The 24,407-nt window shown below is 44.8% G+C and overlaps 1 protein-coding gene across 1 annotated transcript in view; it reads left to right on the forward strand.

Moving 5' to 3' along the window:
* The window catches only part of LOC117357612 (translocation protein SEC63 homolog), a 186,755-nt gene that overhangs the window by 130,312 nt on the left and 32,036 nt on the right, over positions 1-24,407 (forward strand). The window contains exons 17-19 of the mRNA XM_033938447.1: positions 84-242; positions 5,337-5,438; positions 6,797-6,895. Coding sequence (XP_033794338.1) covers positions 84-242; positions 5,337-5,438; positions 6,797-6,895 — 360 coding nt within the window. The remainder of the gene's footprint in view (positions 1-83; positions 243-5,336; positions 5,439-6,796; positions 6,896-24,407) is intronic.

Genomic DNA, 24,407 nt, shown 5'->3' on the forward strand with positions numbered 1-24,407 from the left:
TTGTACCGAAGCTCGATTGATTGAAAGGCTTTATCTTGTGCAATCTGGATATGTTAAATTCTTTTTATTTGCTTTTCACATAGGAAGTTGTAGCAAAGGAGGAAGAGGAAGAAGCTTCTGACAAGGGCAGTGATTCTGAAGAAGAGGACATGATCAGGGACTCGCAGAGTGACAAGGATGATGGTAGCGACAGGGACTCCGACCGAGAACCAGATGAGAAACATGGCAAGGATGATGAGGCTGTAAGCTGGGGTGGAGGCGGTTGCAGCTCTAACTACAACCACCTTCAGAGTTGTTTGTCTTAGTCTTCATTGTGTGGGACATGAATTACAAGTAACAAATCATTGGGCAGCATGCATAGGTCTGTTTGAAACGCCTTTAGATCCACCAGCTTCTAAATTTAACTAAAAGCAATGTTTTTTTTAATATCTAGCAGCATTGGTATGACATGACACCAGGGTGGATGCTGTGCAGGTACAGTTAAGGCTTGCTTGAAACTACTCTGTGGGGTAGTTTCATAACGAGGAATGTGTCAAAGTTTCAAAAAGAGCCCCAAATACCCCTAAACAATGGCTAACAGCAATTATGATATCCATCAAATATTTTTTTAATGCTTCCTAGTTGTAAAACAAGCGCAACTTTGATTACTCCAGTTAACCCCCTTACTCTTTATATTAGATATTCAGCCCCCAAAGTTATTCAGTAGCACTGTTTCATGGCACCGACCTTGTAGGGGTGGAGATCTCTCACTATGTTTTAAAGTATTCCAAACAATGCCAAAATTCCCATTAAATATGTTGCCAAACATTGTGTTTAAGCTCCTGCCGCTCTCTCTGAAGTATTTTTTTTTTTTAAATGAAGCCAATAGGTCCTGTTCATAATTCTTCAAGGACTGACAATAAGAGTAGGAAAATTGGCACAACATTCCAAAATTAACCTGATCAGGAGGCGAGCAAGTTTCAAAATCCTCTGGGAAAAGGGGTAAAAATGTCTCGGACATTTTCACAAAAATGTCACTAAGCCACAGCACACATGCCTCTGCCAACTACAGTTTATGTATTAATTGTGTGCTGACGACTTATGTCATGTGGTCACCTCTGTTCACTGCTACTACTATTGTTAATCATAAACAGCTCTACACATCTTATGCAAGTACTTTCTAATCTAATCTAATCGAATCCTTAGGTTTGTATACCGCATCATCTGTCCCTAGTAAGCTAACGACCTAAGGGTATTTTTTGGGGTGACTTGCCCAGTGTCACAAGGAACTGCGGTGGGAATTGAACCCAGTCCTCTGCATCGTTAGGCTACTCCTCCATTCCACTGCGACTGCATAGTTCCTAGGGACTAACAGGGGCTTCACTGAGTATCTACAACCAAACACATACATGAACTAAGAATTTTGGTATCTAAAGTTGGAGTGAGTCAAGAAGAGATGAAAATAATCACATCTAATGATTTTTGTACATCATTTTGGAATTGTTTGGGATGCTTTGAGAACTGACCCCTCTGCGTTTTACAGTATAATCTCATAACGGACTCACTTATAACGGAATATTGTTTATAGCGGACAAGGTCCACTGGTCCCAGCCGTGCGCCTTTATGAACATGCAGAAAATCCCTGCATATAATGGACTTTCAGATATAACAGACAACCAATTTGGTCCCCAGAGCCGCTTTTAGCTGTAGTTTTGTTCGGCTATAACGGACATGCAGGCTCTGCCCACAAGGCGCGTGGTGTACCAGTGAAATAGTATCAAAATGCAGCTAGAAGAAAATGACAGATTGGTTTTCTTTCCGTACAGTACGACATAATGCATTAGAACATCTTTTAGGGTCCTGGTTTTGTAATCATTTCGTGCCAGACCAATGTTTTGCTGAGTTTTGTTATTATTTGTGCAGTGATTGTTGTTCATTGATTGTACGTTGTTTCAAGTTGACCTAAATAAAGTTTTTAAAAAAAATGCAACTCTGGATACAACGGACTGTTTTTCCAGGTCTCTTGAAGTCCGTTATAATGAGATTATACTGTATAGCGTGACAAAAATGAGTTGTCAAAATGTCAGGCACTAAATGTGAATTTTGTGATGAGATCTGAGCACCTAAATTTCATTATACTGTAGAATATTAGCATAAAGTGGCATTTATGGGCCAACATAGTAGATGACAGCAGATAAAGACCCGAATGGTCCGCCCATCCAGTCTGCCCAACCTGATTTAATTTTTTTTAGAAATTTTTTCTTCTTAGCTATTTTAGGGCCAGAACCCAAAGCTCTGCCCGCTACTGTTCTTAGGTTCCAACTACTGAAGTCTCCGTCAAAGCTCACTCCAGCCCATCTACACCCTCCCAGCCATTGAAGACCTCCCCAGCCCATCCTCAACCAAACGGCCATATACAGACACAGACCGTGCAAATCTGCCCAGTACTGGCCTTAGTTCAATATTTAATACTAGTCTTTAAGCCCGTTACATTAACGGGTGCAAGAGTAGATGTCTGTCTGTCTGGGTTTTTTTTCTTTGTCTCTCTCCTTGCACGCTGCCTGTCTGTCTGTCATTTTTTCTGTCTGTGTCTCTCCCTAGGTCCTTAGTGCCCTCAGTACCTCCTTCCCATGTCCTTAGTGCCCATTCCTATGTCCTTAGTGCCCCTAGTGCCTCCTTCCCGTGTCCTTAATGTCCCCAGTTCCTCTGTACTGTGTCCTTAGTGTCCCCAGTGCCTCCTTCCCGTGTCCTTAGTGCCCCCAGTGCCTCTGTCCTGCTTAGTGCCCCCAGTGCATTCTATGTCCTTAGTGCCCCTTTCTATGTCCCCATCATTATCTTCTTGACTTTGTCCCACCCCCACCCCCCGAATCCTGCCTGCCTGCCTCCCAGCCCCCTGAGGCAGCATGTTTTAATTTAACCCCCCGACCCCACCCCCGATGCCAGCCTGAGCAGCATGTTTCAATTTAACCCCTCCCCCCCCAATGCCAGCCAGCTTGCCTGCCTCCCATCCCCTTAACCCCCCCCCCCTGCGCCGACCCTACCCGGCACACCTGAAACCCCCGTTGACCCTCTCCCAGCCGACCCTCCCACCGCTAGATGGCTGACAAACCTCCCAGTTCCAGCAGCGTCCGAGGCATAGTAAACGCGCTGCTTCACGGTCTTTTACTGGCCTAATTTCCTCTGCCGTGTCTGTGATGTCATCAAGGATGCAGCAGAGGAAATCAGGCCAGTAGAAGGAAGCGAAGCAGCGTGTTTACTGTGCCTCAGACGCTGCTGGAGCCGGGAGGTTTGTGTTTGTCTCGCGGTGGGTCGGCTGGGAGAGTCAAAGGGGGTTTTTGGTGTGCCGGGTAAGGTTGGTGGCGGCGAGGGGGGGGGGGTAGTTGTGACGTGTTACCTGCTGTTGGTCCTTAGACGCGCGCATGCATACTCTTACCTGCCACAGCCCGACGGATCAGGGAACACGGGGTAAGAGTGCGCATGCGCGCTTAGCATTTTATTATATAGGATTATTTTCTGATTCTAGATCTTCTGTGTTCATTTTACCATGCTCATGGCGGGCACAAAAGGGCATACCCTAAATACTGCACTTAGACACTTTAAATGACCCAATTTTATGATGTCCATCTCATTTTGAGACACCTATGTAAATGCCCCCTTGATTTTGTGCACTGTGCAAGTTTCAAAAATTGAATACACCTTAGTGCCCAACTAGCACTTGTGTGCAAAGCTGTACCATATATCCCCGTTAGCACTAGTATTCTACAGCGGTGTTCTTCAACCTTTTGACACCTATGGACCGGCGGAAATAAAATAATTATTTTGTGGACTGGCAGTTGAAGAACACTGGGCTAAGTCGTGGGCCAGACACCGCCCATCTCCACCCAATCTCTGCCCCAGACTCCTCGCCCATAATAGTACTAATTATAACACCATTTTTTCCGTTCATTTTTAATATATATACACACACAATATAATTGTATTATCATGGTTAACCACAAAATTAAAGCACACTGTATGCTTCTCAACATTCATTGCTACCAGAACACAGATAACCCCATGCAAATGCGGGACCAAAAACTAAAAGTACTAATATTTACAAACAAACCCAAAGATGCAAGACTCTGCAAGCAGTACAACCCCAGAGAAAAAGAAACAAATGCATTTCTTCCTGAACAGAAAGCAGATATAAATCAATCACTAAATTAAAACATAAAATCATTCCCCCTACCGTTGTCTCCCTTCCTCTATGCTGTGCCTGACCTTCTGGCCTGCTCCCGCCTGGCCATTTTATGCCACCCCCGTGTTATCTTCGGACCGGCTCCCTCTTTCTCAGTGCTGCAGTGCCCAAAGCCGTGGGCAGCAGCTCCTCTTGTGTCTCGCGCCTCATCTGGAAGCCTTCCCTCTGACATTGCAACGTCAGAGAGAAGGCTTCAGGTGCAGGACGCATGTAAGAGCCGCTGCCCACGGCTTTGTGCACTGCAGCTCTGAGGAAGAGGGAGCCGGCCTGAAGGCAACATCTCATCGTGGACCGGAGGCTGAAGAACACTGTCTTCGGCTCGATGCACGTGCTGGCCCTGCGGACCAGTAGGAAATTTCTGCGCACTGGCACCGGTCCACGGATCGGCGGTTGAAGAAAGCTGTTCTACAGTATAATCTGAACGCACCCTTGAGAGGATATTTTGGATGTTTCGCTAAGTTACTGTGCATTTAATTGTCTTGCACCTAAGCTTTGGAATTCTGTTCCTTTCAAACAACGCTTGGAATACTGCTACCTCTTCCCTCCATCTGACAAGCTTTTATTTAGGTTGAATAAAAATCACTTCACACTTCTATTTGATTATAGATTCAAATGTTTTTGATTGATTTTTAGATGGAGTTCAGGGTGTGTGTGTGTGGTTTTAAATGGAGTCTGCCTTGTTACCCAATGAAATACTTTAACAGAAGGGCAAAATAATTGTACCTAGAGCCTGAACCATTCCATTTTATTCAATATCCCTTGAATTAATGTTCAAGAGCAGCATAGCCCCAAACAAGCTTTAAAATCTTGTATCCAGACAGATGGTGATTGATAGGCACTTGATACTCAGTAGTGACTTTTCAGGAGCATTCAGTGTTTCTGTTTCTTCGTTGCTGCTGGGTATTCTAAGGTGGATTTGGGGAGTTTTAGAGAGGATAGTTCTAACTTTTAATAGACCAAAGATCTAGAGGTTAAGTTAGCCACAGTGCCCAAAGCCCCAGAAGGAACTGTGGATGTTCTCTTAAGCATGTAGTCCTCAAGGCAGAGCTGCAACTTGTGGTGAAAAGTTATTTGAATGCATGATTTATTTTTTTAAAAAAACCTTTTTGCTTTTTACCAGGAGTGGCAAGAATTGCAGCAAAGTATACAGCGAAAAGAACGAGCCCTGCTGGAAACAAAATCAAAAATCACGCACCCTGTTTACAGTCTATATTTCCCTGAGGTCAGTGGTCATACACGGTTCTATGCACCCTCTTTATACAGCCTGTGTTTTTATTTCTTTATTAAACATAAGAATTGCCATCTCCGGATCAGACCCTGGGTCCATCAAGTCTGGTGATCGCACACATACATAGAATCTTGTTTCCCTACGATTTCACATATAACGTAGACATATCTGAGCGACATCATGGACATCCCCCAATATAAAACCACATTCACATCAAATCAAATCGATTCTAAGGTAGATACCCACCCCAATTCACATTAGCAAGCAAAGCAAGTCAAATACCATCAATTCAGAAATACAAACGTGTGTTGGGGGAGTGCTGTTTTTGTCCCACGAAACACAGGCCGCATCGGATGAGTGGATAGACGCCAGAAAAATAAGCGAAAGTTCCAGTGTTATCATTACTGGGCAATAAAGTTATCTTAGCATTTTCCCAGCTAAGTACTAAAAGTATTTTGCATTAATGAATAGTTGAAAATACAAGTACAGTGAAGCTATGTTGGAACCAACCTGCCGATTCTGTCTCTGAAATGAGCTGTTAGCTTTCAAGTAGATGATTAAAACTTCAGGAAGAAGTTATAAATGAAGTTTGGTTAACATATACTGTTCTCAACCATTTTTAATGATTTAATAGAGTGATATATACATATTTAAAAAATTTAAAATCTTTTTTGATTAAATTAAAATTTAGTGAGGGTGAGGGTGGGTTAAGGAGCAAGTTTAATGTTTCCATTGGGTAAAAAGCTCCATTTTCTGAGGCCTGTAACCCCAATAGGAAAAGTGTATTCAGTCTCATTTCCCTTACAAGTGGTTTTGTTTATTTAATAACCATTTTTCTTTTTTTTGTTGTAATGTATAACATATAGATGAAATGTGGCCACGTTGGGCTATTTTAATAAAAGTTTACTTACAATCTGCTTATACCTGAGGCAGTGGAGGATTACAAGGAGCAGTAGTGGGATTTGAACTGGGTTTCCTTGGTTCTCAGCCTGATATTCTAACCACTAGGCAGCTACTTCATGACACTTCTGACAATTCAGACTCTCCTCCCCTCACTTCTTCCAGCTCCGTAAGCCTCCGTTGTCTAGCTGGGCCACTCAGTCCACTGCTGTTGGTGCCACCTCAGCCAGGGAACCTGGCACATGGAGCAGAATGCAGGAATGAGTGATGGGGAAGAGGGAATATACTTTGGAAGGGGGGTAAGGAAACCAAATCTCATGGGATTGCTCTATTGTCCCCTTCCCATCTTCTGGTCCACTGCTGGAAAATAAGTGACAAGGCTTTTGTGGAGAAGCTTTGCCCTATCAATGGCTAGCAGCTCTGTCTTAATGCCTGTGCTGTTTGTTTAACAGGAGAAGCAGGAATGGTGGTGGATTTATATTGCGGATAGAAAAGAACAGTCATTGATATCAATGCCATATCACATATGTACACTAAGAAGTCAGGAAGAGGTAAGAAGTCTCTGAGTTATAACTATCCTTTCATGTAGGTTCTGATGTAATTGAACTCAATTCCTCTGCAATCTGGGTCTAGAGATGGATGTTACACTAAAACATGCTGGTTAGAGCTAGAAAATGAGAAATAGTGTCTGTAAAAGGATTTCCTGTGTTTTATTGATGGAGTTGGATTACAGCAATTAAAACAGAAGTCAGTTAGTGATGGTTTCAGGCAAAGTGCTGTGATATACTTGGGGACTGGCCTATAGTGCCATGTGCTGCTCTGCAGGATACTAGGGCTTGACCCTCCTATCCGGTAGAATTTTGAACATAGCAGGTAGGAGGCTACATAGTCCATATGTCAGCTAAAAGGTTTTGCTGCATCAGACTGGAATAAATTCAAGATAAAGCCTGAAGACTTTCTTATTTAGCGACGCATTCTCCTGTATTTAGAGACCCTTTTTATTCCTTTTTTTTTTAAATTTTTTAAATTTTTCTTCTTTATCTTTATCTTTTTTTTATCTTTTTCTTTATCTTTTTTTTTCTCTATCTTCTCATTGTTTTCCAATGTTAATTTTTTTTTTGTTTTATTTTTTTTTCTTTTCTTTCCATATTCAGCAAACCGCTTTTCTAAAGCGATCCCGCCCCACACATTTTACCCTCTCCCCTCTCTCTCCCTTCTTCTTTTAACATGTAACTCTCCCCTCCCTTTTCCCTTTTTCCCTCACTTTCATGTCTGTCCTGTTTTTGTTCTTGATGTGCACTTTTATTATTTATCTTTTTAAATTTTTATTGTAAACCGGCCAGATACTTGCTGATGGTCGGTATATTAAAACTCAATAAACTTGAAACTTGAATACACATCCCCCTCCATATTTGCGGGTTCGGAACTCGTGACTTCGGTTATTCGCGGTTTTCATCTGGATGACCCATCCCCGCCTCCCGGACCTCTCCACTTACTTTTTAAAGCCCGTTGATCTAACAGTGAAGCAGGGTAGGAGCGATATTCCCTGTGCAGAACTGGGAACAAAAATGGCTGCCGTCCCATGGTCTTGCAGGAAAACAAGACAAGGCTCATGTGGGGTTGGAGAGGAGGAGAGGCACCAATGCCAGAAATGACTTAATCCCTGGCGGCACACCCAGAATCTCGCTATAGAACACATGGGAAGCCATATTTGGGAAAGGGATTGGGACTTGTATAAGCCTTTTTGTAGTTTTATGACCACACTCAAAGTGGTTTATATGCAGGTACTTTAAGCATTTTCCCTGTCTGTCCTGGTGGGCTCACAATCTATCTAATGTACCTGGGGCAGTGGCGGATTAAATGACTTGCCCAGGGTTCACAAGGAGCAGTGTGGGTTTGAACCCACAACCTCAGGGTGCTGAGGCTGTACCGTGCTCTCCTCCAATACAATATCAGAAGTGAGTCAAATATAGAACAATGAAGCCATTATGACATCACTGATGAGATTGGCTCTTATTGGTGGAATGAGGCATTATGACATCAGGGAAAGGGGTTTTAGGAGTTTCTTGTGGATTCATTGATTTTAAAAGTATTTCCCTGTAACTTCATCGAGTGTCCCCTAGTCTTTGTAATTTTTCACATTGTACCCATTCTACTCCACTCAGGATTTTGTAGACTTCAAGTATATCCCCCCTCAGCTGTCTCTTTTCTAAGCTAAAAAGCCCTAACCTTTTTAGTCCTTCCTCATATGAGAGGAGTTCCATCCCCTTTATCATCTTGGTCACTCTTCTTTGAACCTTTTCCAGTGCCGCTATGTCTTTCATAAGAACATAAGAATTGCCGCTGCTGGGTCAGACCAGTGGTCCATCATGCCCAGCAGTCCGTTCACACGGTGGCCCTTAGGTCAAAGACCAGTGCCCTAATTGAGTCTAGCCTTACCTGAATTGAACACAGTACTTGAGGTGAGTTCATACCATGGAGCAATACAGAGGCATTGTAGTTAAATTATTTTTATTGAGCAAATTATGACAGGGTTACAACCTCTCCAACCCCACGCCGGCTCTGTGATGTAAACAAAATAAATAAAGAGAGAATTTTCCTCTCTTATGTCCTAGTTCATGCTTTCTGTCCAACACCTGCTCTGGTAGAATACACATTTCAAATCTGACACATTGTACTCACAAAACAGAAAATAAAATTATTTTTTCTACTTTTTGTTGTCTGGTCATTATTCAAATCATTATTCAAATCAGAATAGAGAGGAATAGAACAGGCTTTAAACTAAGAGAAAGGGGAAAGCCGACAGTCGACCTAGCGTCGATGATTCGGAAGAAGGTATCCCGTGAAGATACTAAGGGGAAAAAAGGCAGGGAAGAAACAAGAGACAAATTACAGGAGTCAACTAACCCAGAAGAGGAGGTTAGAAAGATTGTAGCAAAAGAGAAAACACCAAAGACTGAAGCACAGGGAAAAGAAATGAAGACGACAAAATGCCAGGATCTAAACTGCATATATACTAATGCAAGGAGTTTAAGAAACAAAATGGGGGAGCTAGAAGCCATGGCCAATGCAGAGGACATAGACATCATTGGAATCTCTGAAACGTGGTGGAATGAGGAAAACAAATGGGATACAGCACTGCCGGGGTACAAGCTCTATCGCCGGGATAGGTCAGGTCAGAAAGGAGGAGGAATAGCCCTATACGTAAAAGAAAGCATACAATCGACAAGAATGGACACAGCGGAGATGATCAACAAACTGGAATCGCTATGGGTTAAAATACCGGGTAGGAAAGGGCATGAAATAAAGATGGGCCTATACTATCGTCCACCCGGGCAAACCGGAGATAGCGATAAAGAAATGGATGCCGAGATGAAGCGAGAATGCAAAAGTGGTTACACAGTTGTTATGGGAGACTTCAACTATCCTGGGATAGACTGGAGTCTTGGAAGCTCAAGATGCGCTAGGGAGACAGAATTCCTGGAGGCTATACAAGATTGCTTCATGGAGCAGCTTGTTAGAGAACCGACGAGAGGAAATGCCACTCTGGATTTAATCCTAAATGGACTAAGGGGACCTGCAAAGGAAGTGGAAGTAGTGGGACCGTTGGGAAACAGTGATCATAATATGATCAAGTTCAAGGTTGAAGTAGGCATACCGAACGGAAAGAAAACCATAGCGACATCTTTCAACTTCAGGAAAGGAAACTATGAAGCAATGAGGGAAATGGTAAGGAAGAAACTTAGGAACACTTCCAAAAAATGGCAAACAGTAGAACATGCCTGGTCTTTTTTCAAAGACACAGTGAGCGAGGCACAAAATCTGCACATCCCCAGATTCAGAAAGGGGTGCAAAAAGGGTCGAACAAAAGACCCAGTATGGATGACTAAAATAGTGAAGGAAGCGATAGGCAATAAGAAAAATTCATTCAGGGAATGGAAAAAGGACAAAACTGAAGGGAACCAGAAGGAGCACAGGAAGTATCAAAAAGAATGTCACCGTGTGGTTCGAAAAGCCAAAAGAGAGTATGAAGAGAGGCTAGCCAGGGAGGCACGAAATTTCAAACCGTTCTTCAGATATGTTAAAGGGAAACAGCCAGCTAGGGAGGAGGTAGGACCGCTGGACGAAGGAGACAGGAAGGGAGCGGTGAAGGAGGAGAAAGAAGTCGCAGAAAGACTCAACATGTTCTTCTCGTCTGTATTTACAAACGAAGACACAACCAACATACCGGAACCTGAACAAATATTCAATGGAAATCAAGCAGAAAAATTAACATCCATGGAAGTGAGCCTTGATGATGTACACAGGCAGATAGAAAAACTTAAAACTGACAAATCCCCGGGTCCGGACGGAATCCATCCCAGGGTTCTGAAGGAATTAAAGGAGGAGATAGCGGAACTACTGCAGCAAATTTGCAACCTATCCTTGAAAACAGGCATGATCCCGGAGGATTGGAAGATAGCCAATGTCACGCCCATCTTTAAAAAGGGATCAAGAGGTGACCCGGGAAACTACAGACCAGTGAGTTTGACTTCGGTTCTGGGGAAACTGACGGAAGCACTGATTAAAGAACACATCGATGAACATCTGGAAAGAAACGAACTTTTGAAAACAACCCAACATGGTTTCTGCAGGGGGAGATCGTGCCTAACGAACTTATTGCACTTCTTCGAAGGAATTAACAAACGGATGAACAGAGGAGACCCCATAGACATCATATACCTTGATTTCCAAAAAGCCTTTGACAAGGTGCCTCACGAACGTCTACTCCGGAAACTGAAGAACCATGGAGTGGACTGAGACGTACATAGATGGATCAGAAACTGGTTGGCGGGTAGGAAACAGAGGGTAGGGGTGAAGGGCCACTACTCGGACTGGATGGGGGTCACGAGTGGTGTTCCGCAGGGCTCAGTGCTCGGGCCGCTGCTATTTAATATATTCATAAATGATCTAGAAACAGGCACGAAGTGTGAGATAATAAAATTTGCGGACGATACAAAACTATTTAGTGGAGCTGGGACTAAAGAGGAATGCGAAGAATTGCAAAGGGACTTGAACAAATTGGGGGAATGGGCGGCGAGATGGCAGATGAAGTTCAACGTTGAGAAATGTAAAGTATTGCATGTTGGAAACAGAAACCCGAGGTACAACTATACGATGGGAGGGATATTATTGAATGAGAGCAACCAAGAAAGGGACTTGGGGGTAATGGTGGACATGACAATGAAGCCGACGGCACAGTGCGCAACAGCCGCTAAGAAAGCAAATAGAATGCTAGGCATAATCAAGAAGGGTATTACAACAAGGACAAAAGAAGTTATCCTGCCATTGTATCGGGCGATGGTGCGCCCGCATCTGGAATACTGCGTCCAATATTGGTCTCCGTACCTTAGGAAGGATATGGCGTTACTCGAGAGGGTTCAGAGGAGAGCGACACGCTTGATAAAAGGGATGGAAAACCTCTCATACGCTGAGAGATTGGAGAAACTGGGTCTCTTTTCCCTAGAGAAGAGGAGACTTAGAGGGGATATGATAGAGACTTATAAGATCATGAAGGGCATAGAGAGAGTAGAGAAGGACAGATTCTTCAAACTTTCGAAAAATAAAAGAACAAGAGGACACTTGGAAAAGTTGAAAGGGGACAGATTTAAAACGAATGCTAGGAAGTTCTTCTTTACCCAACGAGTGGTGGACACCTGGAATGCGCTTCCAGAGGGAGTAATAGGGCAGAGTACAGTACAGGGGTTTAAGAAAGGATTGGACAATTTCCTGCTGGAAAAGGGGATAGAGGGGTATAAATAGAGGATTACTGCACAGGTCCTGGACCTGTTGGGCCGCCGCGTGAGCGAACTGCTGGGCATGATGGACCTCAGGTCTGACCCAGCAGAGGCATTGCTTATGTTCTTATGTTCTTATGTTCTTATGGTTGTGTTCTGATAACTCGCTTACCAGGGTCTCCTGCCCATTAGTTATTTTCTTCTTTCTCTATGTTAACCATCCATCTTCCACGTCTGTCCTCCCCTTTCTTTTCCCTTCCCTCCCCCGGAGGTCTGGCATCTTTCCTTTTTTTCGTCTCCATCTCCGCAGCTGCAGGGATGGACCCTACCATCCTCAGATCCACCGTCTCTCCTTTTCTCAACTACTTTTTCAACCAGAATCTCCTTCCTTTCCCACCACCCCTTTCTAATCCTAACTACCCTCCTATCCAGTATCTCTATCCCCCCCTCAACACCATCCCTTGTGTCCAACTTCTCTCCCTTTCTGTTCCTTCCCTCCCTCCATCCCATTTTCCACCATCTTTCTTCCTCTCCTGTTTTTAGACCCATTATTTTTTCCATCCCCCTCCCCCTCAGTCTGGCATATGCACATCTTTTTGAACCCCTCTCTCCGTGTACTTCTACACCAGGACCTGCCACTGCCTCCCTCCCTCCCTCCCTGTACTTCTAAACCAGGGCCTTCCGCTGCCCCTGAAGGCCTGCATTTTCTTTCTAGCGCAGTATCACCTTCAAACAGCCTGCAGAGGATCGCCAGTGCTGTAGCGATCCTAAGCAGGCTGCCATTGACCTCCGCAGCACGTTCCCTCTGCCACACGCCTCTTCTGATGTACGTGATCGCGGCGGAGGGAACGTACTGCGAAGGTCAACGGCAGCCTACTTAGGATCATCTCTCTACAGGCTGTTTGAAGGTGAGACCGGGATGGAGGGAGGGCCAAATCACGGGCCAAATTTGGCCCGCGGGCCTGGTGTAGAGGGACCACATCCACCCTTCTTCAGTCCTTTGGTACCACTCCCAACTCTAGAGAAGCATTGAAAAGGTCAGTCAGTGGAACCACCAGAACTTCCTTAAATTCCTTCAGTACCCTCGGATGTACACCATCCGGCCCCATCGCTTTATCTATCTTAAATTTAGCTAGCTCCTCATGATCAAGATCTACCACTCCACCATCCCTATTAGCATTTGTTTTCTGCAGTCCTGCTCCCAGATATTCAGCCGTGAACAGAAATATTAGATAAGCAATTCAGCCTTTTCTTTATCAGCTTCTACATATTCCTCTCCTTCACTTTTGAGTCTCACAATGCCACTTTTGCACTTCTTCCTATCGCCAATATATGTAAAAATAATTATCCCAGGACAAGCAGGCAGCATATTCTTGACTGATGGGTGACGGCACCGACGGAGCCCCGGTACGGACACTTTTAGAGTGATTGCACTCTAAGAACTTGGAAAGTTCTAGAGACCGCACCGCGCATGCGCGAGTGCCTTCCCGCCCGACCCCGACGCGCGGTCCCTCAGTTTCTTAGTTTCCGCGGAGCTAAGAAGTCGCATTTTCAACAGCTGTTGAAAAATTTTTTCATTCGCTTTCCCGCTCGCGTAAACTTTTTCGGGTTTTTTTGCCCTTCCTTTTTTCTTTCTTTTGTAAAAAAAAAAAAAAAAAATCTCTTATTTTTTTCGAGTTTTCTTGATTTGCCCCGGCGGGGCCTACTGCCATCATCGAGGCCTTGGCCTTCGATTTGGCAGAAGCCGTTTTTCCGTTCATGCCCCCTCAGCCCGGGTTCAAGAAGTGCCAGCGGTGTGCACGGCCTATTTCCCTTACAGACCCACACAACTGGTGCCTTCAGTGTCTGGGTCTGGAACATCAGGCCTCCACCTGCACCCGCTATGCCACTTTGAAAAAGCGGACTCTCAAAAATCGAGAAATACAACAGAGACTGCTTTTCGGCACCGACATGTCCGACCCCACGTCTTCGGCACCGGTCTCGGTACCTGTTTCGTCGGCACCCACCTCATCGACGCCACGCGATACCGCGTCGGCGTCGCAGCATGCAGGTAAGCCGGCTAAGAAGCCTTCCCCGCTGGAACGTCCTCCGGTCTCCATTGCAGAGAGTCCAATCCTGCCGACCGTGAGGCGCCAGCGGAAGCGCTCCGCCCCTATTGAGGTGAGTCCCTCGACATCGGGCTCCTCATCTCCGGGGCGTAGAGCGGCACCGCAGGTACCGCAGAAGAAAAAAGCGGTACCGGTGCCCTCCCTCGATGATCGCATTGCGGCCATCTTACAGGTGCAGCTGAAGGAACAGCTCAAACAACTCCTTCCAGCTCTCCTGACACCGAGCCCTCCGGTGTCGGTCCCCACTGGGCAACCGGTACCGATTGTGGAACAGTCTGTATTGTCACCATCCACTCCTTCGGTACCGGTACACTCGGCCTCATCGGTATCGATGCCTGTCCTCGCACCGGAGCCCAGGTCTCATCACCAATCGGTACAGACTTCGGCTCCGGTGCAACCGATAACATCACCCGGTACCGCGTCGATGAGGTCGGGTAAGTCGGTACAGAAGTCCCGACACCGGGAACCATCCACCCCTGAGTCTCGGGACCGTGGTCCCCATATTCGAGACCCTGATCTGTGGGGCGATTCTGAAGAACCTTTTCTGTCAGAAGGGGAGTGTTCGTCAGAGGAGGACGAGCCTGTTCTTCAGGATACTTCCTCCAAACCTGATTCCACCTCTTTCTCTTCTTTTTTAAGAGATATGTGTGACTCTCTTTCCATTCCTTTGGAGGCTGAGTCTAAAAAGTCCAAAGCTTTTCTAGACGCTCTTGATTTTGACCAGCCTCCAAAGGAATTCTTGAAACTCCCTTTACATGACATCCTGAGGGAGACCTTTTACAAGAATTTGGAGACTCCTCTTACTGTCCCGGGAGCTCCCCGCAAATTGGATTCCCTATATAAAGTGATCCCTATTCCTGGGTTCGATAAACCACAGCTCCCTCATGAGTCTCTCCTTGTAGAATCCACCCTCAAGAAGTCCTTAGGAGCTAGTGTCTATGCCTCTGTTCCTCCTGGCAGAGAGGGTAAAGCCATGGACAAATTTGGTAAGCGACTTTACCAGAATGCGATGCTTGCTAATCGATCTGGTAACTATGCTTTTCATTTTTCTTTTTATTTAAAGCATCTCCTTACCACCATGGCTTCCTTTGAGCAGTACCTTCCTGTGGGGAATCGTGAGGCTTTCCATCAATGCTCCTCATCTCTTTTCCAGCTCAGAAAATTCATGGTAAGGTCTATATATGACACCTTTGAGCTTACCTCTAGAGCAACAGCCATGTCTGTAGCCATGCGACGTTTGGCCTGGCTCAGAGTCTCCGAGCTTGATGTTAATCATCAAGACCGGTTGGCTAATGCCCCATGTTTAGGGGATGAGCTGTTCGGAGAATCTATGGACTCAACGACTCAGAAGCTCTCGGCTCATGAAACCCGCTGGGATACCCTTCTTAAGACCAAGAAGAAACCCCCACCTCCACGGCCATTTAGACAGCAATCGGCCTATCAGCGGCGTTTTGTGGCTCGCCCCTTGCAGCCTTCCACTCAGCAACCTCGGAGGCAGCGTCAACAACAGAGGCAAACGCCTAGACCTCAGCAGCAACAGCCAGCCAAGCAGCCTCCTCAGCAAAAATCGACTCAGCCCTTTTGACTTAGTCCTCGAGGGCATAGCCAGCGTTCAAACATCTCCTCTCCTCCCTCAACCGATAGGAGGACGACTCTCTTTCTTTCTCAGCCGGTGGGAAGTTATCACTTCGGACCAATGGGTCCTCAACATCATCCGCCACGGCTACTCTCTCAACTTTCACACCCTTCCGGGCCAAAGTCTACCAAAAGAGTCTGCTTTGCACACTCCTCAATCTGCCCTTCTTCGTCAGGAGGTTCAATCCCTCCTCCTTCTGAACGCCATAGAGGAAGTTCCTCTAGATCAAAGGGGGCAGGGATTCTACTCCCGTTATTTTCTAGTTCCCAAAAAAACAGGAGACCTCAGACCAATTCTAGATCTGCGAGACCTCAACAAATGCTTGGTCAAAGAAAAATTCAAGATGCTATCTCTAGCAACACTTTATCCTCTCCTCGATCACAACGACTGGCTATGCTCTCTCGATCTCAAAGAGGCCTACACTCACATTCCAATTAACCCGGCCTCCAGACAGTACCTTCGCTTCATGATCAATCACTGTCATTACCAATACAGAGTGCTCCCCTTCGGTCTTGCCTCCTCTCCAAGAGTGTTCACAAAATGTCTGGTGGTGGTAGCAGCGTTCCTGCGCTCCCACCACCTTCAGGTTTTTCCCTACCTGGACGACTGGTTGATCAAGGCCATTTCATCTCAAGCTGTTCTTCTGGCCACCAACCAGACCATCTTTTTTCTACAACTTCTAGGGTTCGAAATCAATGTACCCAAGTCTCACCTTCTTCCTACACAGAGACTTCAATTCATTGGAGCGGTGCTGGACACTGTCCAGATGAGAGCCTTCTTGCCGGACAACCGTCTTCACAACCTCCAATCGCTCTGTCAGCAGGTGCTGCCCCAGCACTCCATTTCTGCAAAGCAGATGATGATTCTCTTGGGTCACATGGCCTCCACAGTTCATGTCACACCTCTGGCACGTCTTCACCTGCGCACTCCTCAATGGACCCTGGCTCTACAGTGGTCTCAGGCGACAGACTCTTGCTCACGACACATATCTGTGACATCATCTCTTCGTCAGTCTCTACAATGGTGGTTGACATCCTCAAATCTCTCATAAGAACATAAGAACTGCCATCTCCGGATCAGACCCATGGTCCATCGAGTCCGGCGATCCGCACACGCGGAGGCCCAGTCAGGTATACACCTGATGTAGTTTTACCACCCATATCCCTCTATGCCTCTCATAAGGAGATGTGCATCTAATTTGCCTTTGAATCCTAGCACAGTGGATTCCTTAATAACCTCCTGTGGAAGAGCATTCCAGGCGTTCACCACTCGCTGCGTAAAGCAGGACCTCCTGACATTTGTCCTGGACTTGTCCCCCCTTAGCTTTAAACCATGTCCTCTTGTCCATGCCCCTCTCCAGGGGCCTTCTGTTCCATCTGCCTCCTCATCAACTGGTCATCACCACCGACGCCTCCCCTTATGCATGGGGAGCCCATTTGAACGAGTTCCAAACTCAAGGCGTTTGGACTCCTCAGGAAAAGAAGCATCACATCAATTTCCTAGAACTCAGGGCAATGTTCTATGCCCTCAAGGCCTTCCAACACCTTCTGTTTCCTCAAGTCCTTCTACTCTGCACAGACAACCAGGTAGCCATGTACTACATCAACAAACAGGGTGGAACAGGCTCTCGCCTCTTATGCCAGGAAGCTCAGAGAATCTGGTCCTGGGCAACCACTCGCCGCTTATTCCTGAAGGCGATTTATATTCAAGGAGAACAGAATTACTTAGCGGACAAGCTCAGCAGAGTTCTCCAACCCCACGAATGGACTCTCGACCCATCGACTCTACAGTCCATCTTTGCCCAATGGGGCACTCCTCAGGTGGACCTCTTTGCAGCTCCTCACAATCATCAGTTGCCCCAATTCTGCTCCAGACTCTACTCTCCCCACCGTCTAGCAGCGGATGCTTTTCTTCTGGATTGGTCCAATCTGTTCCTCTATGCTTTCCCTCCTCTACCTCTCATGCTTCGGACCTTGTTCAAACTGAAAAGGGAACGGGCCACCATGATCCTGATTGCTCCACGGTGGCCCAGGCAACATTGGTTCTCCCTTCTACTTCAACTCAGTTCCAGGGATCCATTTCTACTTCCGCTGTTTCCCTCTCTGCTTACACAGAATCAGGAAACCCTTCTCCATCCCAACCTGCAGTCCCTACACCTGACAGCTTGGTATCTCTCGGGCTGACTTCAACTGATCTTATTCTATCTCAGCCTGTTCGCTCCATTCTGGACGCCTCCAGGAAACCAGCCACTCTACAATGTTACCATCAAAAGTGGACGAGGTTTTCTTCTTGGTGTCTCCTTCATCATCATGACCCCAAGTCTCTTGCAGTGGAGACTCTTTTGGATTATCTGCTTTCTCTGTCTAACTCTGGTCTTAAATCTACTTCCGTCAGAGTCCATCTCAGTGCCATTACGGCCTTTCATGAGCCGGTCCAGGGGAAACTCCTTTCAGCTCATCCCCTAGTCTCCAGATTCATGCGAGGTCTTTTCAATATGAAACCACCTCTCAGAGCACCTCCTGTGATCTGGGATCTGAACGTGGTTCTCTCCACCTTGATGAAGCCTCCATTTGAACCCTTGGCTACTGCCTCTTTCAAATTTCTCACTTGGAAGGTACTTTTTCTTATTGCTCTCACCTCTGCCAGGAGGGTCAGTGAGCTCCTTGCACTAGTTTCTGACCCACCTTTCACAGTCTTTCATCATGACAAGGTGGTTCTACGTACACATCCAAAGTTTCTCCCTAAGGTTGTCTCTGAGTTCCATCTCAACCAATCTATTGTACTGCCTGTTTTTTTTCCCAAACCTCACTCCCATTCCGGAGAACAGGCTCTTCATACTTTGGACTGTAAGCGGGCTTTAGCTTACTATTTAGATCGTACTAAGCCCCACAGATCATCTCCCCAACTTTTTCTGTCCTTTGATCCGAATAAATTGGGACGTCCTGTTTCTAAGCGTACGCTATCTAATTGGCTTGCGGCTTGCATTTCATTCTGCTATGCTCAGTCGGGACTGACACTGGAAGGTTCTGTCACGGCCCATAGAGTTAGAGCTATGGCAGCATCTGTAGCTTTCCTCCGTTCCACGCCTATTGAGGAAATCTGCAAAGCTGCTACGTGGTCCTCAGTCTATACTTTTACATCTCATTATTGTCTGGATGCTTTCTCCAGACGGGATGGACATTTCGGCCAATCTGTTTTGCAAAATTTGTTTTCCTAATGGCCAACCTTCCCTCCATCCCTCTTTTCGTTAGCTTGGAGGTCACCCATCAGTCAAGAATATGCTGCCTGCTTGTCCTGGGATAAAGCACAGTTACTTACCGTAACAGGTGTTATCCAGGGACAGCAGGCAGATATTCTTGCATCCCACCCACCTCCCCGGGTTGGCTTCTTAGCTGGCTTATCTTAACTGAGGGACCGCGCGTCGGGGTCGGGCGGGAAGGCACTCGCGCATGCGCGGTGCGGTCTCTAGAACTTTCCAAGTTCTTAGAGTGCAATCACTCTAAAAGTGTCCGTACCGGGGCTCCGTCGGTGCCGTCACCCATCAGTCAAGAACATCTGCCTGCTGTCCCTGGATAACACCTGTTACGGTAAGTAACTGTGCTGTCTTGTCTCCCCGTTATACCATGTCAGCTATTTTTTCTTCCATTTGTATCTTTGCTTTCCTTTTTTTATTTATTTATTTATATAGATTTCCAAATACAAACGCAAGAATCCTCTTGTTACAGTAATACAGAGAAGTAATACAAAAAAAGCAAATATATATTGCATAATAATAAATAAAAATATAATTTAAAGAGAAAATTTAAACAATACAATATCTAACAATATGCAATATAATCCAAAAGTAATTGTTCACTCTTTCTTAGACCACTTTACTGCCCTGTGGAATAAGAACATAAGAGATAAGGAGATCTCCAACAATACTTATTGTTTTACCAAAGAAAATGGCTTAACGTGATTATCCGATTCAAATTCCTAATACAGCTCTTATATTTGAGTTAACTTTTTTTATCCAGAAAACTACAAGTTTCAAGTTTAATGTTCATTTGATGAATCGCTTATAACAATATCTAAGCGATGTACAATTTAAAAACCATCAGAATGTGGTAATACAATTAGATTAACAGAAATTTTAAACAAAAGACAAATAACATTGGACAGACATGAGAGGATGGGGAGGAGGGGGAAAGTTACAATTTTTATATTTAGAATTTAACATCAATGGGAAAATACATTGGGTAGTAGCGGGTTTTAATAAAATAAGAAGAATATGGAAACCTGAAGTATTACTTTTCATGCATCAAATGCATCTTGAAATAAGTATGTCTTTAAAATTTTCTTAAAAGAGACTAGGTCTGTTTCGTTTTTAATAAAATTTGGAAGAGAGTTCCACAATGTAGGGGCTTTCACGGAGAACATATCATTGCGTCTTGTGCCTATTATTCTCAGCGATGGGATTGAGAGCAGTTGTGATGAAGAGGATCTTAGGGAACGAGAACAAAGTTGCTCCGGCACAAAATAAAGATATTTAGTTCCATCATATTTAACTAAGCATCTACAAGGGTAACTAAGTAAAAGGTAGCACCCATTTTAATTGTTTCCTCTCTCATAGTCAAAAATAAACTCTGGGAGAAACAAAAGAATTTTCATTATCATATTTTAGTTCTGCTCAAATACAAATGAGACAAGCAAAGTGCCTCTATTGAATTTCTTCCTGAGATGTTTCAAGTATTCCGGTTAAATTTTTTAAGTCTATTTCTTTAGATGGATTTTCTGATTTGTTTTCAGCAAGTAATATATTGTTAATCGGTGGTATCGATTCCGTATAAATTTTTTAAGTCTCCATTAAATATCTTTTAAAGGCATCAATTGGTGTAACCAAACTTAATTTAGGAAAATTCAATATATGCAAGTTCAGTCTTCTGTTGAAATTCTCTAATTGTTCAATTTTGCGTTGAAGAAAATTCTATCCTTAACCATAGTAGCTGATACTGCCTGTAACGACTTAATGTCTTATCTACCTTTTCAAATTTCTTGTTTGTATCTGTTTGAAGATTTTGGACAAAAATGGTTAAATCTTCTAGGTTTCTCACTACTTTAGAAATATCTTCTGCCGATTTCATGGTTGCAGCTTCGAGTTTCTGGAGAGTCTTCAATATGTTCCCTAATACTGCTGCTGAGGAATTGGGTTGCATGGTTTCTCCCTGAGAAGTTAACTCAGCGTCCCAGTCAGCGTGTTGACCCCCTCCGTGTGAGAACGCCGTGCTTATCCAGCTCTCGGCACTCTCACGTTGTATGCTGTTCTGCGCTGGAGTTCGCGGTGATGGAGCTGTTGGGGGGATAACGAGTATCTTTGCTTTCCTGACTTCTCGACTAGCCTCTCCTAACTTTTCCAGATACTTTTGCCTGTCTTCCTCTTTCTGCAATCTTTTGTAGTTTATGAAAGCTAACCTCTTCCTTACCTTCTCAGCTACTTCATTTGAGAAGCAAAGCAGCCTTCTTTTTAAATTTTTTTACCCTCCTTTTGTACTTACCTTTTTGTACTTACCTTTACTATGCTTTACTATGTGTACTTTACTATGCTCTCTACTTCCCTTATGTATCAGTTCATCATGCTCTTGTGTGTCTGTTGTAGTTAATAATTAAGACCCTGTTTTTAATTGTAAATCGCTTTGAATTAATGATATTGCGATACATCAAAATTTTCATAAAGCTAACTTCTTTTCCTCTTACTTTTGCTTACTTGTCTCAAAAAAAGATTTGTCGCCCTTACAGTAACTCCTTTCAGTTTTGCCCACTGCATTTCCATTCTTTCCAGACGTTCCCATCCAGACAACAATTCCTTGACGTAATCCCCCATCTGAACAAAGTTATTTATTTATTTTTTTGTCTAGAGCCTTTACTTTTGAATGAGACCTCGCTATACCCGTCTTAATTTTAAACCGTATCATCAGAAACACTTCCCCCGTTTGTAAGCACTAAGTCCAGTATGACCCCCCATCCCGCGTGGGTTCCATTACCAACTGCTGGAACAGTTCTCCTTGTAGAGAATCCAGGATCTCCCTACAAGTATTAAATGACTTGCCCAGAGTCACAAGGCATTGCAATGGGAATCATACTCATAACTTCAAGGTCCTGAGGCTTTAGCCACTATAGGCTAGATTTGCAGGTCAGCTTTTAGGGCTTCTCTGTTGTCAGCAGGTACCACAATTCCCATCTTTGACTGATCTAGAGAGATGAAAATGAAAGCTGATTTCTGTCCTTAAGTCATTTCAGATCAGTTCAGAACCTGACAGGTGTTTTGGGTATATATAGCTCAGCAGATATGGTGCAAGCAAACCTTCTCTCTATCTGTAGCTCTTCCAAGTCATGTTTTTACGTTCTAGTTTGGAGGAGTTTTGGTACCCTGCTTTACAAAAATATTGGCAGCCCAGAAAACGATTTACAGTGATGTCAAATTCATTAGTTCTCAGAGCATAAACCAAGCATCTTGACTGGTCTGGAGGGTCTCTGAAATGCCATATAAGAGAAGACATTTGTAATAAAAAGTTGAGTAAAATTGAATATGCTGAGTGTTACACCACATTGCACTAAACGGGACTATATTTGTTTTGTGTGGGGTTTTGGGTTGTTTTTTTTTTTGTACTTATCAGTTTACTGTTGTGTTAACTGTTTCCCCTTAAATATGCATGTCCAAGGTGGGGGGAGGGAGGAAAGGGTATTTTGGTTTGATTATTAAAGTAAGGTATATAGGAATGGGGATTATTGTATGTTTTCTTGAATTTAAAGACTTATTGATTAAGGGGGAGGGGGATAAATTCTGATATGGATTTTAACAGAATATTTAGTGTTGTATCTGAGTTTAAAATGTTATATATGTTGTTACACGTATTGTAAGTTTTTAAAAATGAATAAAGAATTTTTTTAAAAAGGCACTAAACAGCTATGAGAAAAAAGAGTCAGATATCATCATTTAATAACAAATTTTTATTAATCATGACTGGAGTCGCTATTCAACATATCACCATCAATTGGAAGGATTGCAGTAAACTTAATTTCACCTTTTGCTGGAATTCATTATGTCATATGTTTAAAATGGAAAGATCAATAGCTGTACAAAATGGAAATTATAAGACCTTTTCTAAAATATGCGGGGCCATTGACATCTTTTTGTGATGATTAAACACCAGTTATTTTATTGGAATATACACCATGAATAATAGGGAGGGGGAAGGGTTCTTATTTTACTGTGTATACTATTAATAATAATGGGAAGGGGGGTGGGTTATGGGTTTATATATATATATACTAGTCTTTAAGCCCGTTACATTAACGGGTGCTAGAACATATGTGTGCGTGTCTGTCTTTTTCTCTCTCTCTCCTTAGCCGCTTTCTTTCTTTCTGCCTTTCTTTTTCCTTGGCTATCCATCACCACCCCTTGCCTGCTCCCCCTGTCCATTTTCCCTTCCTTTTACCTCCACTGTGTCCACCACCACCCCTTCACTGCTCTCCTTATGCAGCAGCAGCCCTTCTCCCTTTGTTTTACCTCCCCCCTGTCCAGCAGCACCTCTTTCCTTCTCCCCCTGTCCAACATTAGTCCTCCGTTGTTTTTTCTTCACCTCCCCTGTCCATCAGCATCTATTTCCTTCTCCCCCCTGTCCAGCAGTAGGCATCCCTTCCTTTTTTATCCTCCCTCCTCCTTCTTATCCCTATGATACTCTTACCTTGCTCTGCCCCTGATCAGAGGTTCCCGACAGCCGCCCAGTTGCACCCATTGGAAAAGTTCCCACTGCCGCATCCCGCACCCCTCCTGACGCGGCTCCCGCTGTCCTTTCTGTCTGTCTCTGTCCCTGGCCCCCTTTGCCTGTCTGTTTTTCTGTGTATCTCCCTGACCCTGTGTCTTTCTTCTTTTCTTTCTGTCTCCCTTCCTCCCTCTGTCTGTCTGTCCAAAGCAGCATTCCATCCCCCTCCATTTCCCTCCCCCCACACCAGTTCCCTGTGCACCTGCCCCTGTGTCTTTCTTATTTTCTTTGTTTCCCTTCCTCTCTCTGTCTGTCTGTCCAAAGCAGCATTCCCTTCCCCCCCATTTCCCTCCCCCCCCACCAGTTCCCTGTGCAACAGCATTAGCGTTTCCTCTACCCCCCCCCCTTTCCCTTCCCGCGGTCCGGACTACAAAGGTGGTGATTCCAGCAGCGCTTGAATCAGTCTCCACACGCTGCTTCAGGCCCTTCTACTGCCCTGATTTACTCTGGCACGTCCCTGATGACATCATCAGAGACGCGGCAGAGCAAATCAGGGCAGTAGAAGGGCCCGAAGCAGCGTGTGGAGACTGATGCACATGCTCCTGGAATCGCCATTCGGGCCCGCGGGAAGAGAAGGGGGTGGGCGGCAAAGGAGGAACGGAGATCGGCGGCGGCAGGAGGAACGGAGATCGTCGTCTGGCTGCGGTCTGGCTTGTGGAGGCGATAGGCTGGTGACGTATTAGCGCGCATGCGCACTCCTTCGGCCACAGACCTACAGCGCACAGAACACGCAAATAGGA

Source organism: Geotrypetes seraphini, chromosome 3 (genome assembly GCF_902459505.1).
Source record: "Geotrypetes seraphini chromosome 3, aGeoSer1.1, whole genome shotgun sequence".
NCBI lineage: Eukaryota > Metazoa > Chordata > Amphibia > Gymnophiona > Dermophiidae > Geotrypetes > Geotrypetes seraphini.